Here is a 19,725-nt window from a genome sequence, read left to right as displayed (position 1 = left end):
CCCTTCTCAGACAATTCCAAGAAGTTGAGAGGAAAGGCATACTTCTGAACTCATCCTATGATGCTCTAGCATCATCTTGATATCAAAACCAGGCAGAGACACCAAACAAAAAAGAAAATTTCAGGCTAATATCACTGATGAACATATATGCAAAATTTTTCAACAATATTAACAAACTGAATTCAACAATACATTAAAAGGATCATACTCCCCTATGCCAGGTACACAAGGATGGTTCAATATCCACAGATGAAATGATGTGATATGCCACATTAACAAAATGAAGAATCAAGATCATATAAGGATCACAGTAAGTGTGGAAAAAGCTTTTGACAAAATTCAACATACATTTGTGATAAAAACTATTTAAAAAGATGGTACAGAAGGAACTACCACAACACAATAAAGGCTGTATATAACAGAACCATACTGAATATCATATTCAATGATAAAAAGCAGAAAGCATTTCCTCTAAGTTTGGTAACAAGACAAGGATGTCTATTCTCATTAATTTTAGTCAACATAATATTGTAAGTCCTAGCTACAGCAAACAGACAAGAAACAAAAATAAAAGGCATCCAAATTGGAAAAGAAGAAGTAAAACTGTCACTATTTGCAGATGACATGATACAACATATAGAAAATCCTAAAGGTTCCTCCAAAAAGCTATTAAAAAATGAATTTAGTACACTTGCAGGATACAAAATTAATACATAGAAACCTCTTGCATTTTGAGACACTAAGAACAAACTATCAGAAAGATAAATTAAGGAAATAATACCATTTATAACTGCATCAAAAGGATAAAATACCTGGGAACAAATCTAACCAAGGAGGTGAAAGATCTGTACTCTGAAAACCATAACACATGGGTGAAAGAAGTTAAAACTGACAGACCATTGGAATATGCCATGCTCATAGACTGGAAGAATTAATACTATTAAAATGTCCATACTACCCAGGGAAATCTACAGATTCAAAGCAGTTCCTACAAAAATATCAAAAATATTTTTCACCAAACTAGAATAAATAATCCTAAAATTTTTATGGAAACACAGAAGACCCCAATTAGCCAAAGAAATCTTAAAAAAGAATAAGGCTGATCTTATCAGTCCCTGATTTCAAGCTACACTACTAATACAGTAATCAAAACAGGATGGCACTGGCACAAAGCAAGACACATAGATCAATGGAACAGAGATCCCAGAAATAAGCTCCTTCTTATGTGGTCAATTAATATACAACAAAGGAGGCACGGGCTTCCCAGTTGGTGCTAGTGGTAAAGAACCCGCCTGCAATGCAGGAGACCCAGGTTCGATCCCAGGAAGATCCCCTGGAGAGGGAAATGGCAACCCACTGCAGTATTCTTGCATAGAGAATCTCATGGACAGAGGAGCCTGGCAGGCTACAGTCCATAGGGTCGAAAAGAGTCAGACGCGACTGAATCGACTTAGCATGTAAGGGAGGCAAGGATATACAGCCTCTTCAATAAACGGTGTTGGGAAAATTGGACAGCTACTTGCAAAAGAATAAAACTGAACCACTTTCTCAAGCCATATACAAAAATAAACTCAAAATGGATTAGAGATTTAAATGCAAGACCTAAAACTATAAAATTTCTAGAAGAAAACATAGGCAGTATACTCTTCAACAACAGTCTTAGCAATATTTTTTTGGATCTGTCTCCTCGAGCAAGAAATACAAAAGTAAAAATAAGCAAATGGGACTACTTCAAACAAAAAGCTTTGTACAGTGAAAGAAACCACCAAAAATATGAAAAGACTGCCTACTGAATGGGAAGCTGCTGCTGCTGCTAAGTCGCTTCAGTCGTGTCCGACTCTGTGCGACCCCATAGACAGCAGCCCACCAGGCTCCCCCGTCCCTGGGATTCTCCAGGCAAGAACACTGGAGTGGGTTGCCATTTCCTTCTCCAATGCATGAAAGTGAAAAGGGAAAGGGAAGTTGCTCAGTCGTGTCCGACTCTTAGCGACCCCATGGACTGCAGCCTACCAGGCTCCTCCGTCCTTGGGATTTTCCAGGCAAGAGTACTGGAGTGGGTTGCCATTGCCTTCTCTGACTGAATAGGAAGAGATATTAGCAAATAATATATTTGATCAGGAGTTAATATCCAAAATATATAAAGAACTCACACAACTCAGTATTTTTTTTTAAAGCCAAAATAATTCAATTAAAAAATTGGCAAAATGTCTATTGACCTAAATAGACATACAGATGGTCATACAGACACATAAAAAGATGCACAACAGCACTAATTATCAGGGAAGTGAAAATCAAAACCACGAGATACTATCTGATACCTGTCAGAATGACCATGACCATTAACAAGAAAACAACAAATAACAAGTACTGGCGAGGATGCAGAGAAAAGGGAATCCTCAGGTATTGTTAGTGGGACTGTAAATTGGTTAACCATTATGGAAAATGGTATGGATGCTCTTCAAGGAAAGAAAGACAGAAAGAAAGAAAGAAGCTACTATACAATTTTACTTCCAAATATTTACCTGAAGAAAAAAAATCACAAATTCAAAAAGATACTCGCACACTTATGTTCATTGCAGCATTATTTACAATAGCCAAGATATGGAAGGAATCTAAGTCCACATCAATAGATAAATGGATAAAGAAGATATGGAGTATTTATACAATGAGATATTACTTAGCCATAAAAAAAACCTTGCCATTTGCAATAACATGAATGGATCTAGAGAGTATCATGCTAAGTGAAATAAATCAGAGAAAGACAAACACCAAATGATTGAACTCATATGTGGGATCTAGTGGGATCTAAAAAACAAAACAAACAAATAAATAAAAACAAAATGAAAACAGACTTGGAACTTTTCTCAAGGTCCAGGGGTTAAGAATCTGTCTGCTAATGCAGGGGACACAGGTTCGACTCCTGGTCTGGGAAGATCCCACATGCCAGAGGCAACCAAGTCCATGTGCCACAACTACTGAGCCCACTCACCACAACTGCTGAAAACGCATGCCTGGAACCCATGCTCCACAGGAGAAGCCACCACGATGAGAAGCCTGTGGACAGCAATAAAGAGTAATCCTTGCTCGCTGCAACTAGAGAAAGTCCACAGGCAACAACAAAGATCCAGTGCAGCTAAAAATAAATAATCAATTAATTTAAAAAAGAAAACAGGCTCTTAGAGATCAAATGGGTGGTTTCCAGAGAGGGAAAGTTTGAGGGAACTAGGTGAAGAGAATTAAGGTTTTGAATTTCCTGTTATAAAATTAGTCACAGGGATGTAATATACAGATTGAAGAATATCATCAATAATATTAAAATAACTTTGTATGAGAACAAATGGTTACTAGATTTATTATGGTGTTCATTTCAGAATGTATGTAAATGTTAAATCACCATGTTGTACGATGAAACTAACATTACATTGTATACCACTATGTTTCAATTAAAAACAAAAAAACCTGAAACTTTGTAGCTATTTCACAACAACTCCCTAGGTTTTCCTCCCACCAACCCCTGGTAACCACCATTCTCTGTCTCTACAAATTTGGTTACTTCGAATACCTCTGTATCGATAGATGCATGTGGAATCTTATATATCTATATATGATTTTTGTGACTGGCTTATTTCACTTAGTATAATGTCCTCAAGGCTTCCCAGGTGATGCAGTGGTAAAGAACTCTTCTGCCAATGCAGGAGACACAAGAGATTCAGGTTCAATCCATGGGTTGGGAAGATTCCCTGGAGTAGGAAATGGCAACCCACTCCAGTGTTCTTGCCTGGAAAATTCCCTAGACAGGGGAGCCTGGTGGGCTACCAGGGCTGCAAAGTTGGACACAATGTGTGACTAAGCAGGAGCTTGGCAATGTCCTCAAGATTCATCCCTGTTACGTAGCAAGTGATAAGCTTTTCTTCCTTTTAAAGACTGAATAATATTCCACTGTATGTTTATACCATTTTGCTTCTCTCTTCATCTGTCAGTGGACACAGATTGCTTCACCATGTGGTTACTGTGAGTAGTGCTGCTATGACGTGGGTATACACATTTCTTTGAACTCGGTTTTAAGTGTTGTTTTTTTTTTTTTTTTTTTATTAAGTGTTTTTTTGATACATATCCAGAAGTGGCATTGCTGGACCTTTGCTAGTTCTAGATTTAATTTTCTGAGGAACTGCCATACTGTTTTCCATTATGGTTTGCAACATCTTACAATCCCACCAATAGTGCATAAGAGTTCTAATTTATATCCTTTGCCAACATTTGTTACTTTCTTTTTTTTTTTAATAAGCCATCCTACCTAGTGGTTTTTAAATTATTTCATGTATATTCATTTTTTCTTCTTTACTAGATTTTAAACTTCTTCAGGGCAGGGATCATGCCTGCTCTTCTGTGTGCCCTCAGGGCTTAGAGCAGTGCTTGGCATACCTTAGGTATTGGAAAGTAATTTTTAGTTCATTGAATGAAATGAGCAGTTTGAGTTGAGTTCAGTTCTTTTAGTTTTAGAACTTGGCATTGAATTTTCTTTACGGTTAGACTAAGCTGACTGTCACAGTGCAGACTGAATAAGTCTTTAGGACACTTTGCAAAGGAGCAGAGGGTGTGCATGGGGAGAATGACATTGCTGCTTCCTTCTTGACTACAAATGCGAGCATTGCGGTCATCCCATACGCTGCTGGGTCCATTGTTGAAAGGCATAGTTCCCACACTCCCTGCAAAGGGATAATGCTCTGGAAACCCAGTTCTATTCATGTGGAACCAGAAGAAAATAAACAAATAAGCTGACCTTGGGAAGCTCAGAAGTTGAGGAAATATCACAGATAGACAAATACCAGTAAGAGACTTCCCTGGTGGTCCAGTGGTCAAGAATATGCCTGCCAGTGCAGGGGACACGGGTTTGATCCCTGGTCTAGGAGGATCCCACATGCCACGGGGCAACTAAGCCAATGGACCACAGCTATTGAAGCCCATGTGCCTTGAGTCCATGCTCTGCAACAAGAGAAGCCACTGCAATGAGATGCCTGCACACTGCAACTAAAGAAAACTGGCACAGCAGCAAAGACCAATAAATACAAATTTTTAAAAAGAAAAGCACCAGTCAGTACAAGTATTCTCAATGCTTCTTTGTTCTCAGGGTCACTCGGCTTCTCCCAATTTTTCTGAAGCCTTGAGTTGTCAATTTCTTATCCATTCCCGTGACTTTGAGGGTTACTCTGATTCCCCAAATTCTTTTAGTTTCTACATGGAAAAGTCCCTCCATTAGCCATACGTTTGGTATTTTTTAAATGAAACTATCATTATACCTAAAAAAGGAACAAGTACAGAGGTGCTGAAGCAATTAGCTTTCACAGAACAGATTCTTTAGAAAAATCGCCTCAGGGCGACTGGGTTGGCACAAGACTCAGGTGTACATCCCCTTCTTGATTCATCTCTGTCTGTGAAACTCTGTCCCAAAGTCAGCCTTCCAGCCCTGGATTTTCCCACCTCTGCTTTCTTCAGGCCCCCGTCTCAAAGGATGGGGTTAGAGTAGAAGCCCCAGTGGATGGAAAGTTTGTGATTTAGTTAGGCATTCCTAGGTGAAAAAATAAAGGAACACCCCCTAGGCATGCACTGACTGACATTTTCTCCAAACTTGTTTGATCTTAAGAATCTTCTGGAATGTGTATAAAGAATAAGATTCCTGAACCCACTTCTGGACTTAATGAATCAGAATTTCCTAGGAAGTTACCTGAGATTTTGTAATTCTTAAAACCTTTTAAGACAAGGTTGGAAAACATAACATTAGTAAATATTTATTATTACAGATTTTCAGGGAACCTACCTAACAGGGTATTTTTTCCCCCTCAGAAAGAGGTAAAAGGACAATACTATTGATATTGACTTGGCTGTGTGTCCTCAGCCTCTCAGGGCCTCAGTTTCCTTATCTGAGGGGTCCATACTGCATCTCCTTCACTGAGGATTAAATGAGAGAATGCACACAGGATGATTACTCAATGCCTGCTAAATAAAATGCATGCTCAGTGTAGAGATGCTATTGTTATTTCCCCACAGAAAAATCCTAGGTATCTCCATCATATAAATATGGGTGAATAACAGTTTTGAAAAAGAAAAAACTCACCTTTGATGCTTCCAGAGAGAGCTACACAGAAAAATAAGCACAGGCAGAAGACCCAATGAACTTCTCTGACTGGACCCTGCAGATACAGCCATGGCTGGGTTTATTAAGCAAAAGGAGGAATATTTTTTCAGTCTGGCTCAAGCTGCACAGATAGGACTCAACCCAGACATGACTGGGACTACCGGGGACACTCTGGGATGGCACCATGGGGTTAGAATAGGGATATTAGGTATAAGGACTAGCATCTCCACCTTCCTGACTGAATATGATATTGCCTCAGAGGCAGTTCTCCAAAACTTGGAATCAGCCAACTCTGGTTGTGAGTCTCAGCTCTACCATTTGCCTGCAGCATGACCATGGGTAAACTGCTTAAACTCTGGGAGCCTCAGTTTTCTCATCCCTAAAAGGGTGATATTAATAGTACCTTTCTTAAAGATTGTGGTTAACACTGAAAAAATGCTGATGCTGCTCAGTCGCTTTAGTTGTGTCTGACTCTTTGCGATCCCGTGGACTGTAGCCTGCCAGATTCCTCTGTCCATGGGATTCTCCAGGCAAGAATACTGGAGCAGGTTGCTATACCCTCTTCCAGGGGATCTTCCTGATCCAGGGAGCAAACACATGTCTCCTGTACTGCAGGTAGATTCTTTACCGCTGAGCCACTGGAAATGCCAGAAAAAGAAAATGAATGTAAGCAACAGAAGTTGGCTATTATAATCTATCTTCAACAAGGGATAGATTATAATATCCCCTTGGAGAGAACAGACTTCCTCTTCTTTAGTTTCAGTCATATTACTACCATCACTGTTCTCAGAGTAAACAAGAGCCTCCTGGCTAGATTATCTACACAATATTCCTTCTCTTCGCTCTGCACACACACCTCTTTCAGGGGCTCCCCTGCCCCCTCTTCTCACAGACTTCCATGCATTTCATCCTCTAGTACCTTCTAAAAGGGAACTGACCTCTCCCCAGGACTTGGCTGCCTCATCACACTGTTATCAATCACTGTTTGGACAAAAGAAACACCTTTTGGTGGGTAGGAAGACAAAGAGACTGAGGGTGGGGATTGAGGGTGGTCAGGAAGGGAGGAGAGCGGATTCAGAATAGGAGGGGAGGGGGGAAATGTGTCATGAGGTTCCTCAAAATTGGTGAATTCTGAATCTCATCATTTTCAGTGATTCACTTCCTTTCTTCAGCCCTCTATTTTCCTCTCTGTGTAATGGAAAGGGAAGTGCTGCATTTGTGTTAAAGGCAGAGTTATAGAATGCAGCTTGTGAGAGTCCTAAACGCATGAAATTATACCTCATATAGGCTATGGATGTTATGTTGGTTTTCTTCCAAACAATAGTTTTGAGTATGCTAGCTCCTAGTTGAATGTACTTCCTTTAACAGCATTGACTTCTTGGCAGTTTTTAGCAAACCCATTAGTTTTGGGGTTCTCATTATAGTCCTTTGTTCCTGGAATCCCTTTTAGCTTCCAGCTAAGGAGCTATTGTCATCCAACAAGGTGGCCTGTGCTCCAAATAGAAGTCCTAGGACCAGGGCCTAGCTTTGTTTCTGGTAGGTGGCCTCAGAATCCAGAAGGTCTAGAAAGCCATGACCAACACTCTTTGAGGTAACAAGTTCCTGATTTAGGAAGTAACCAGATTTAGATTAGGGACAAAGGAAAATCTGGCCAAGGCTCAAAATAATTCATTCAGAGGTCTGAGCTTACTGGCTTGGGTGGGGCTAGGAATTGGACCAGAGATGATGAGGCAGAAATGATGAGAAAGGGTAGGGATCATAAGATGAAGCTGGAGGGTCCAATTTGGCTCCTTTGTTCACTGACGAAAGAGTATAACCTCAGGGTATAGCCCCTGGGCTTTTTGCATTCCATGAGTAAGGAAGCAAGTATGTGGTTTCCCCCACCCTACTCTTTCCACAGGCCACTGGGGGCCTAGCAGCTCCAGCACCTCCCCTATCATGTTACAGGCCCCAGACGTGGCTTCCAGTGCCTACTGTGAAACAGTATCCTCACCCTTAGCATTAAACATGTAGAGACCCAACATGTCTTCAGACCCAAGGAAATTGTGACCAGCATTCAGTACCTCCTTCCCGGAACTGCAGAGGAATCTGTCCCACGCGTGTGAGAGAAAGAGGAGTTTCAGGCCACGGACAACTAAAGAGGAGAAGGAGGGAGTGGGAGTCAGCACTGTGGGGATGAGCAGCGCACAGCTGGCCGGCTGCTGGGAACTGTTGGCTAAGGACGTAGCACTGCCACTTAACTGCAATCCTGGGATGAAGTCCCAGGAATGGCCTGGACTTCTGAGCCAGGACAGTCATAGACAGGAAAGCAAGACAGGCATTTGAGGTAGGAATTACAGTTTACAAATTTCATCCGTGAGTCTCTAGCATCTAGAACTGTGCCTGACACATACAAGGCCCATGATAAATACTGAGTGATTTAATAGAGGAATGAACAAATGATTTCACACACGACTATGACCTCATTCAATCGGCAAAGTGAGGCACAAGCAGGGCAGGCGTTGCCTCTTTTTGTCCATGGGCAACTGAGACCCAAAGGATTAACTATCTTGCCTGAGGTCATTCGACTTGGATGTGGCTGACCTGTGGCTAGACACTGTACTCTACACACAGTACCAAGTTGAACATTCTTGGTATAGCAACCCGGGAAAACATCCTGTGACTCGACATGAACTTCCCTTTGGGTCCTGCTAGTCAGAAAATAGCCCTTCAGTGGGCCAGCTTCCTGGACACAGTCTCAGGGCTAAGTTTGGCATCCTGGTCCTCCTTGCACACTTGGCATCTGCCTGCTTTTTTATGAGTCTCTCCAGGAAACCGCGCCTCTCCATTAGTCTCTTTTGCCACATCTAACTTGACGGGTCTGAACTGCTGAGATGTGGAAGCAGGAGGTTGGTGGTTTTACTCTGAGAGTCCAGAACAGAATGAAACCACATATATTCAGTTCCTTATTTTCTCACACTTGACAGAAACTTCAGATACCCTAGACCACTAAGTTAGTTTCAGGAATTCAGGCAAGAGACTAACTCATATTATAGCCAGGCCTCCCGGGAGCTGAGTTCATAGTCTGAGGTGTGTTTCCAGAAAGAAGTCTCCAAAGGCAGCAAGAGGGCTCACCTGAGCAGGAGCATCTTGCATCATCTGATCCTTCTCTTCAGAGTCTTCTGTTCTGAATCCTTTTCTTTGGAGGCAGTGAGGTATAGAGCACAGGACCGGAGATCAGAAAATCTGGGTTCTAGTGCTTGCTTTGCCACTTATCAGTTAGGTCTCTTCTCTCCACCTCATTTTCCTCATTTACAGAATGGGAATAACAATTCCCAGCTATGTAAGGCAGCTCTGAGTTTAAAGAGGAATGGTTTGTATCAAGGTGCTTTTTAGCAAAAGACAGAAATTATGTCAGTACTATTTTTTTTATGGCAAGGAAAAAAAGAAAAGACAAAGAGAAGGAGGGAAACTTCCAGGATGCCCCAGAATGCTTCCTTCTCACTTGTTCATGGATTCCTTCATAACAAAGCACCTAGGTGAACAAGGTGTGCATCAGGTGCTGAGGGAGAGAAAGATACTTAAGATGTAGTGTCTGCCCTAAAAGAATTAAAAGATGATTGTGCACCAAAAGATGAACACAGATTTCAGAGAGCACCAAAGGTCACAAAGTGGAAAAGAAATTCTTTCTTCACCGAGGCTCTAGGATTGTTCAACCAGGTGAAGAGGCCACAACAGGAAGGAGGGGGAAGAGGAGTGTCATGGTGCATAACGGTCTCCTAGTCTCTTTGTCCGGGAGGAAATGAGGTCATCCTGCTCTCAGAATCAGCATGACAGCCTCCAGCCAAGTAATCTGAAGTCATGAGAGCTGCCGGGAGAGTGCTGTGAATCACAACAGTCAGCTGGGAATTTCCTGATAACTAACCTACAAGTTTCGGGGTAAGTCCTCAGGCTGCAACGTCTCTGTTTACATTTTGATCACGTTTATTTACAATTAGTGGGTTCTAACTCCAAACAAAACACCACAATCTTCTAGAGGAAGTAGCAAGGCTGGTTCGGAGGCCTCTAGCATTCTGACTCAGTACGTGAGGCTGGCAGTTCAGAGCTGCACACAGAAAATCTCTCACTGGCCTCACAAGCTGGAGAGTGAGCTTGTACTTTCCCCAGGCAGAGGCCGGACTCCTGAGACCTCTGGCTGGAGCAGAGCAAAGAGGCTTTCCTTCTTGCTGCTCTCCTGGTACTCTCTCCTACCCCTCCCAGGTGAACCCACACCCAAGGTCCAGGTTTGCCAGGCAGCAAAATGCCGTAGGCCTCTGGTGGCTCAGACGGTAAAGAATCTGCCTGCAATGCGGGAGACCCAGGATCAATCTCTGGGTTGGGAAGATCCCCTGGAGAAGGGAATGGCTACCCACTCCAGTATTTTTGCCTGGGAAATCCCATGGACAGAGCCTACAGTCCATGGGATGGCACAGAGTCAGACATGACTGAGCCTGTAACAGTCAGACATGACTGAGCCTTATGCCTCTTTGGGCCTCCCCGTGGGCCCCCTCTCCTAAGCCTTGGGAGGATTCAGCCTCCTACCCTTCCACTGAGGTGACAGGGAGATTCAGGTGACCCCAAGCCCTGGTTCTCAACACTAGGGGAAAGGGATGGGGGTGACTGAACTTCAGAGTCCCTACTGTGGTTCTTCAGCTCTGCCTGAGACATACGTGTATATGCATGGACTTGTGTGTGTGTACACAACCGTGCACTTGCCCTCAGGCAGGAAGCATAAGTAGAGGTCTTTACACATGGTCTTTCTGAAGACCAATCTTACTTGATGAACAATTATTTTATCTTAGTAGAAACAAGGTTTTATGATATAGAATACTAAATAAACATGCATTTAGAACTGTAATTATCTTTTTGGAATGGGTGATATACAAGGATATGTTCAAAAATTTAACAGTGTAAAAGGCCATATAGTGAAAAATAAATCTTCCTATTCTTGTCCTCCAGTTTCCCAATTCCTTTCCTCAGAGGTGAAAACAGAAGTTTCTACATTAAGAAGGCTTTATTCTTCCATTGTCTTTATTAAGTGACAATACTATGGATGGTTCATTAGAGGAACTTCCTGGAAGACACATCAAAACTTCAATAGAAAGCATCGACAGTTTGTGCCCTAAGACTTTATTCTCACGTGTGTGAGTGTAAAATCGCCTCAGTCGTGTCTCTTTGGAACTTTATGGACTCTAGCCTTCCTGTGTCATCTCTCTATGGAGATTCTCCAGGCAAGAATAGTGGAGAGGGTTACCATGCCCTCGGGGGTTCCAATCCAAGTCTCTTATGTCTCCTGCATTGGCAGATAGGTTCTATGCCACTAGCGCCACCTGGGAAGCCCTGTTCTCACAATCCTACAAAATCATAGCAGGATTCTTATCCAGTCCTTATCAAGCCCTCACTTTCAAAGACTCCCTTAAATCAAACTGCAAAAGTGAAAGTCGCTCAGTCGTGTCCGACTCTTTGTGACCCGTGGACTAATCCACGGAATTCTCCAGGCCAGAATACTGGAGTGGGTAGCCTTTCCCGTCTCCTGGGATCTTCCCAACCCAGGGATCGAACCCGGGTCTCCCGCATTGCAGGCGGAGTCTTTACCAACTAAGCCGCAAGGGAAGCCCAATCAAACTGCAAATTCTCAATAAAATCCGACGCCCTCCCCCACCGCCTGTCACGACCAAACTGCCTTACTGCAGTAAGCAATAAACTCAGCTTGTCTTATCCACTGGTTGTGTTGATTTTGGAGAAGCCGGCATACTACAGGGGCAGCCCCAGTAACCAGCGGGGTGCGGCGGGGGCGGGGGTGGGGGTCTGTTTCAGCGAGCGTGCATTTTCACATTGAGAAAGACTTCACACATCGCTTCTCGGCCTTTTGGCTAAAATCAAGTGAGAAAGACTTCACAGCTGTATGAGCTGCGGGCTCTACCCCTAAGCCCAGGGGTCCGAATCTCTGTCCTAGGCAGTTGGAGGCCGAGGGTGAGGTTTACTGGAGGGGAGAGTCTCCCTAGCGCCTCTCCTTCTGGCAATTCGGGAGGTTGAGGGATGCTGCACCCAGCGGGCCCAGGTCAGGTGAATGGAAGGAGCGGGCGGTGAATTTCGTTACCTCTCCATCTCTAAGTTCAGACCTGGTTAGTCCCCTCCACTGGTGACTGCGCTGCCCCTCAGTCTCGGCTGTGGAAGCCTGCGGGGTTCAAGTGGCTGCGGGCCCGCAGGGAAGGGGCGGGAAGGGAGCGGACGGGGCGATCCCGGGCTGGGGCGGGGCCAGAACTGGGGCGAGTCCTAATATAGAGCCTGCAGTGCCGGCTGGCAGCACAGCGCAGAGACTGGAGCCCTAGACCTCGGCGGAGCACCAGAGTGCCTACAAGTCCCCACAGTCCCGGTCCTGCGCCCCTCTGGCCGTAACCGCGGGTGAGTGTGAGCCTCCCTGAGAGCGCAGAGTGGATGCGGGCGACCCTGCTGCTGCCGGCTTTACTTCCCCTTACCGGCTGCCCCGGCTCGACTGCGTCTGCGCGCTGAGTCACCGCGCCCCGTGCCCATGTGTCCCCCTGCAGCGGCGGGTCCAGGCTGCGCCACGACCGCCTGAACCTCCAAAGAGGGGAGACGGCCAGGCCTGGGGAGCCAGGTCACCGCGGGCTCGTCCCGCAGGGAACCTAGGGTCTCCAGCCCTGAACTGCAGTAATCCACCCCGTCGGCCTTCGCGCTTCTCCGCTTCTTCCCCTGACTTCTCCTTCCCCTGACTTCTCCTTCCCATGCAGAGCCTCTGTCTAGAGCCCCAGCCTTTGCCACCATGAGGGTCCTGTTGGCGTGCCTGCTCGTCTGTGCCCTGGTCGTGAGCGACTCCGAAGTGAGTGGCTTCCCTGCTTCGACTTTAGGTGGCGGGAGGCGGCTTGCAAGACCCCGAACAGCGCAGGGGAAGGAAGAGGCTGCATAGGGAGTTGGAGTCCTCCAAAATTCATCAACAGTAGGGCCAAATAGGGGAAAAGGACAGGTGTGGCATTGGGGCCTTGAGAACTGGGGAGCTTGTACTTGCTGGCAAGGGAAGAAGAAGCCGCAGGGACTGCCTGAACCTGCTGGCACCTGATTTGTGAAGCTTATTTGAGTCAGTCCATTTCTCCCTGCTGGAAACCTATGATCTTCCATATGAGGGCTAGACAGACATGAACAGGGTGAGGAGAGAGGCAACTGGAGGGAGGGTGAGTTTTGGGATTGGAGCCAGTTCATCTTTGCTCTGGGGTCTCAGGAACATGGAACCTTTGTTGAACTTTCTCTCCCCCATTCCCCTATCTCTTCTAGGGCAGCAATGAAGTTCATAAAGAGTCTGGTGTATGTGAGTATCCACCCCTTGCACAGACATCTTGGAAAAGCCTCAAGGGGCAGCCCCTCCCTGTTCTTGCTTCAAGGCTGGTTCTCCCCAGGCCTACTCCCACGCTCCTTGCTTACCCTCCAACCTTTGTGTTTTCCAGCAAACTGTGACTGTCTGAACGGAGGAAAATGTGTGTCTTACAAGTACTTCTCCAACATTCGGCGATGCAGTTGCCCAAAGAAATTCCAAGGGGAGCACTGTGAGATAGGTATGGGGGTCCTGACTCTAACTGGGAAGGGGCAAGGGGTACCAGTGATTTGAGGGTAGGGAGACATGGGTGGGATGCAAGAGCAGGCAGGAGTTAGGAGGTAGAGTGGAGGGCATCTTCACCCCCATGTGATGTACAGTGAACACACACTGTCTCATGAAGCTGGGGCTGCCCAAATGTAAGATGGGGATGGAAAGAGACCCTCTCTAGGATCTTCTACCTCACTGATATCATCTGAGGCCTGGCAAGTTCTCTAAAATGCCTGTCTGAACTTCCTTCTCTAATATTCTCATCCCCACATTCTTCCACAGATACATCGAAAACCTGCTATCAGGGGAATGGTCACTCTTACCGAGGGAAGGCCAACACAGACCTCAGAGGCCGGCCCTGCCTGGCCTGGGACTCTGCCACTGTCCTTCTGAAAACGTACCATGCCCACAGATCTGATGCCATTCAGCTGGGCCTGGGGAAACACAATTATTGCAGGTAAGTGGTAAGTGGGGGTAGCAAGGACCTTCCTCATGGCCTCACAGAAACTCTTGTTACTATCCTGTTTGCCAAGTGCTGGCCATAGTGCAAGAAAATCAAGGCCATTGGTTGAGTCTTCTCTGAAGGGGAAGATACAGAAAAGGCAAACTGGCTTGGAGTGACACCCTCCTCCCCTCTATGTTGCCAGGAACCCGGACAATCAGAGAAGGCCCTGGTGCTACGTGCAGGTTGGCCTAAAGCAGTTTGTCCAGGAGTGCATGGTGCAGGACTGCTCTGTTGGTAAGTGTCACTGGCCTGTTTATGATGGTGGGGTGGAAGATGACAAACTCCTATGTTCCCTTATTGCATCACAGGAGGGATGAGGAGGGAGGCCTGCCTGGCCCTGAAAACTGGGTGGTCAGAGGACCAGGAGCAAAACACTTTATCCTACCTCCCTCGCTAAGACATCCCTTTCTTTCTCCTCCAGGAGAAAGTCCCTCCTCTCCTAAGGAGCAAGCAGAGTTCCAGTGTGGCCAGAAGGCTCTGAGGCCTCGCTTTAAGATTGTTGGGGGAGAATTCACCGCCATTGAGAACCAGCCTTGGTTTGCAGCCATCTATAGGAGGCATCGAGGAGGCTCGGTCACCTATGTGTGCGGTGGCAGTCTCATCAGTCCCTGCTGGGTGGTCAGCGCCACACACTGCTTCATGTATGTTCCTCGTTTCTTGTCCCTGACCCTTCTGCCCAAACTAATCCCTTCCTCCTTCCCAGCAAAAGATTCCCCTTATTTCTAATCCCTCAGTCTCTCTCTATATGACCCATGGCCTTGGGGAGAGGTGATGCTCTCAGGTCATTGTGGCGGGGAGGGGGAAGTGATAGACCTCACAGGATCAGACTCTCTGAGATCAAATCTCCCCACAGTGATCACCCAAAGAAGGAGGACTACATTGTCTACCTGGGTCGGTCAAGGATTAAATCCCACACACATGGGGAGATGCAGTTTGAGGTGGAAAAGCTCATCCTGCATGAGGACTACAGTGCGGACACCCTTGCTCACCACAATGATATTGGTGAGTGGAAAACCCTCATCTGCCCAATGATAGCTGGGAGGAGGGGATCTGGAGAGACCTGAGCGGGAAGTTGGGGTTGTAGTGGAACTTGAAGACCCTGCTTTAAAGGGAGTGGTAGGGAAGAGTTCGGAGTGAAAAACATGAGAGGCCTGGTGCTCCTCTGTAGAGTCCCTGAATTTCCAAACAGGTGAATTTCCTCTGGGTGGCAATAGCTTGGACTGGGATGCCCTTTCTGTTGTGGGATGGAGCCTCTGTCTGTCCCAGGATATAGAACTTGGAGAGGGTATTGGGGCTGGTTTCAGCCCAACTACCTCTGCCAGGGCTTTTTTCAGGAAAAAAATCCATATAGCTGTAAGCAGTAGCCCTGGCTGTCTAAGCCTCTGTCAGCAACTGGAACAAAACCCTTGAGGCATGGAATAGAAGAGGCTTGTTTTAGGTGACAGGCTACCAGCAGACCTCCCAGGATGCCCTCTGACCTTGACTAATGCAGGAACAGACAGCCTCAGGGTTTGGAGGGGAGTGATGGTAACCCCCTAACCACATGGTGATCTTTCTCCTCTGCCTCCTTCCTGCTCCCCTAGCCTTGCTGAAGATCCGTACCAGCAAAGGGCAATGTGCACAGCCCTCCCGGTCCATACAGACCATCTGCCTGCCCCCACTATATGGAGATGCCCATTTTGGCACAAGGTGTGAGATCACTGGCTTCGGAAAAGAGCATCCCTGTAAGTGACATTTGGGTCTGGCTGAGAGGGTCCTGGGCAAGTGTTGTAGCCTGGAAGTGAGCTCAGCTTGATCAAGGGAGGACTGTGGAGAAAGAGATGGGAGAATGGTGGAAGCAGCAGATGGGTCCGGGGATGGAGTGGGGAGCATTATTTAGGAACTGATAAGCCATAAAATTAAATGGGTGAGGGGTGAGGGACTACAGGTGGGGTAAATATGTAGATTTTGGGTGGGAAAAAAATAAGGGCTTTCCCTGGTAGGGACACTTTTTGGTCCCCTCCCTGACAGAGTCACGGTGTGCAGACTGGACATACACATCTTAACATAAATTCCTCCCCGTTTCCTCCATCCAGCTGACTATCGCTACCCAGAGCAGCTGAAAATGACTTTTGTGAATCTGGTTTCCCATGAGAAGTGTCAGCAGCCCCACTACTATGGCGCGGAAGTCACTGACAAAATGCTGTGTGCGGCTGACCCACAGTGGGAAACAGATTCCTGCCAGGTGAGAGTTCCAAGCATCTCTCTCCATCACCCTGTTCTCCCAGGGCTCCTGGGCTTTTTCCTATCAACTTTGGGGAGTCTTTCTCCAGTCAAAGTCCCAAGAAGCCAGGACCAGGACTGGGGTTCCAAACATTTGTCAAGAGCCTGGCTCTGTGCTAGGCACTTCAGACTCAGAAAGGGACAGGGACTAAGACCATAAGAAAGAGAAAACAATAGAAAATAATACAATGCAGTGCTCGGAGTGTCATGTAAATTATAGTTGATCAGCTGTTTAGGAGAAGGAGGTGAGCACCAACAAGATGGTCATGGCAGGGTGTGCTTTAGAAAGAATGTGCCTCTTAATCCATAGGAATTTGATAGGGAGGCAGAGAGAAGACTAGAGAGCATTTCAGTTTGCAAGATACAAAAATGAGAATGACCACAGTATATCTTGGGATGGGAAGGAGAAGTATAGGGTCTGAAAATGTAGATGGAATTGTAGATAACAGGACTTTGAAAGTCAAGCAGAGGATTTTTAAACTTGATGTAGAAAATTGGGAGTCACTAAGGACTTTGACTCTAGGAAGCTCTTTTCTCTCTTCGGCATGATAGGCCCCCTTCTCACTTCTCCTAGGACTCACCTTTTGTGTCTTTGGCTTAACAGGGAGACTCAGGGGGCCCGCTGGTCTGCACCATCCAAGGCCGCCTGACCCTGACTGGGATTGTGAGCTGGGGCCGTGAATGTGCCATGAAGGACAAGCCAGGAGTCTACACAAGGGTCTCAAAATTCCTGCCCTGGATCCACACTCACACCAGGGGAGAGATTGACCTTGCCCTCTGAAGGACCCTAGAGAACCAAGGAAAGCACCACCCACTCACATGCTGACCGTCGTCTTTGCAGTAGGCCAGCTGCACAGCTATATATAAGGAAGAGACTGAGGAAGATGGACTCTGCAGAGGTGGTTTTGCCTGTGCTGCCCCCAGGGTGAACGACAGTAGACTTACCCTCAGATATAGTCTGGGTGCTGGACGCCCAGATCCTTCCTGATCAGGATGGAAGGGTGGTCCTGGACCAGGATAGTATTGTCCATTTCTGGACTAAAGCTTCCTGGAGTTAAAAATGGCATCTCCTGTGCATAGGTGGAAGGAGACCCAGCTTCCTGGCAGTGGGCCATTCATGAGGCCCACTGTTGGGAAATGAATAATTTCCCAATTAGGAAGTGTAACAGAACTGAGGTCTCTTGAGAGAGCTCAACCAATGAAAGAACAATGGTTTGGAGAGTAGAGACACTAATGACTTGAGGGAAGGGCTCTGACATTCTATGAATGTATCAGGAAATGTTACATTTGCGTGTATATGTTTGCACACTTGTGCGCAAGCTGTGTCAGTGTAAGAGCTGGTGTTCTATGTCTGACTGCAAGTCTAGATACTTCCCCAAATTGTCTGGATGTGACATCATACAGAATAGCCTGTTTGGAGAAGTCGTGGGTCACTCCTGGGGCCTCTTGGGCCTCCCAGGCAATGATATGTATAAATGTATCATTCTGGGGCACAGACTGTGAGAAGCACTAAATTTGCAGTTTCAGTTTCACATGGATATTTTCTTGGCCAGTTATCCCTTCTGACCTTCTAGCCGAGTTCATCCAATCCTTGCTGAGTGAGGTGAGGACCACTTCTGTACACTGAATATTTAATAATTATATTCTGGTATTTTTATTTATATCTATTTTTGTAATTTTGAATAAATATGATCAATCAAATGTGATATTTCTGAAGATTTTGGCTCTTTCCTGGTGCTTGTATGGGAGGGAATTGGGAGCATAAAAAGTAGAAGATGAAGGTGGTGGAATGCATCCCAGGGATTCCCATGGGGCTATATCTTGGACTTACTGGGCCTTTGGGAAGGAGAAGCTAGGAGAGTTGTAGTGCAAATCCTCCACAGCACATAAGGTACAAAAAGGTGCCCCAGGGACTTCTGGCAGTCCAGTGGTTAAGACTCTGCCTTCCAATGTAGGAAGTGCAGGTTTGATCCCTGGGGAACTAAGATCCCACATCTGGTGGTATGGCCAAAAAAAAAAAAAGGTGCCCCAAGCCAAAAGTCCACAGCTTGATAAATGGTGTGCAGGCTTTGTCAACTCTCTGTTCCCTCCTGAGCCTGATGCCTTTGGGCAGTGCACATCATATTCAACTTTACACGTGATCCTCTTTAGGACTGCATGTGTGCTAAGTCGCTTCAGTTGTGTCCAACTCTTTGAGACCCCATGGATTGTAGCTGGCCAGGTTCCTATGTCCATGGAATTCTCCAGGCAAGAATACCAGAGTGGGTTGCCACATCCTGCTCCAGGGTCTTTAGGATTAGTCTTACCATATTCTCTTCATTCTATCCCCAACAATCCTTGGGCTGAATTCACCAAAGCGGGAGACATGCACACGTTGCTGATCCAAAACCCAGCCCAGCTTGAGTTGGTGGTATTCAGGAAACAGAAAACGTAACTTCCCATAATTTTTGTATGAGGCTGGTGCTGAGTTTCCCCGGTGTGTTAATGAAGTTCATGACCAGCCTTTCCTATCCTCAATATCAGGAAGTTCAGAATCTAAAGCTGAGTGATATCCTGATGTATGTATACATGTATTTTGAACCAAACATCAACTTCTTAAAGATTGTATGTAAAGGCAAGCCAGGAGTTATAGCTGGATGCCAAAATACTGAAATTTCCAAGCTAGGTTAGTGAGTTTTGGCAGTGTTTCTTTACTAAGTCACCTGAGAACTTTAAAAATAGATAGATAGTCTATGCTCCACCCACAGAGGCTATGATTCAGGTCAGGACTGGTGCCAGGGCTCGTGATTTTAGAAAAATTCCCCAGTTCTAACTGTTGCTTCTGACCTGCATACAGATTTCTCAGGAGGCAGGTAAGGTGGTCTGATATTCCCATGTCTTTAAGAATTTTTCACAGTTTGCTGTGAACCAATGAGGAAACTGAAGCAAAAAAGGTTATACTGTATCCCAAGTCATACAGGTATCTAATCTGGGCCACCTGACTCCAAAATCCATGCTCTGAACCACTGCATCATAATGAATGAAACATGCTACATTATGGGGATTAAAAACTGAATGCTCTGGGTCCTTGCCTTCCAGGTGTCCATGGTCTAGAGGGTCTCTGAACAGGAAGACTAGCATACCTTGTACCTTCAAACCCTTCTCAGAAATCTAACTGTTCATGAAGAGAACATATGCTGAGCACATCTTGAATTTACTGAGCCCTTCACA

At 45.8% G+C, this 19,725-nt stretch overlaps 1 protein-coding gene and 1 long non-coding RNA gene across 2 annotated transcripts; both read left to right on the top strand.

The window, feature by feature from the left end:
- Positions 1-9,253: 9,253 nt before the first annotated feature.
- Positions 9,254-11,873, top strand: LOC122446381. The gene is made up of 2 exons (XR_006270858.1): positions 9,254-10,051; positions 11,111-11,873. It is a non-coding gene; the product is annotated as an uncharacterized LOC122446381 (long non-coding RNA).
- Positions 11,874-12,402: 529 nt separating this feature from the next.
- Positions 12,403-18,221, top strand: PLAU (plasminogen activator, urokinase). Its single transcript, XM_043476495.1, has 11 exons — positions 12,403-12,556; positions 12,904-12,992; positions 13,442-13,475; positions 13,612-13,719; positions 14,031-14,205; positions 14,396-14,487; positions 14,675-14,894; positions 15,107-15,255; positions 15,837-15,977; positions 16,329-16,477; positions 17,120-18,221. The coding sequence occupies exons 2-11, from the start codon at positions 12,936-12,938 to the stop codon at positions 17,294-17,296; spliced, it is 1,302 nt and encodes a 433-aa protein (XP_043332430.1). The 5' UTR covers positions 12,403-12,556; positions 12,904-12,935; the 3' UTR covers positions 17,297-18,221.
- Positions 18,222-19,725: the final 1,504 nt, after the last annotated feature.

The sequence above is a fragment of the Cervus canadensis genome, chromosome 8, assembly GCF_019320065.1.
Source record: "Cervus canadensis isolate Bull #8, Minnesota chromosome 8, ASM1932006v1, whole genome shotgun sequence".
Lineage (NCBI taxonomy): Eukaryota > Metazoa > Chordata > Mammalia > Artiodactyla > Cervidae > Cervus > Cervus canadensis.
The sequence above is the reverse complement of the archived record's forward strand: the minus strand, read 5'-3'. Positions and strand labels throughout refer to the sequence as shown.

Coding starts and splice junctions, on each gene's coding strand:
- PLAU (XM_043476495.1), top strand. CDS start 12,936: ATGAGGGTCCTGTTGGCGTGCCTGCTCGTCTGTGCCCTGGTCGTGAGC. Junction 13,720..14,030: donor AGGGGAGCACTGTGAGATAG/GTATGGGGGTCC, acceptor ATTCTTCCACAG/ATACATCGAAAACCTGCTAT. Junction 14,488..14,674: donor GGTGCAGGACTGCTCTGTTG/GTAAGTGTCACT, acceptor TTTCTCCTCCAG/GAGAAAGTCCCTCCTCTCCT.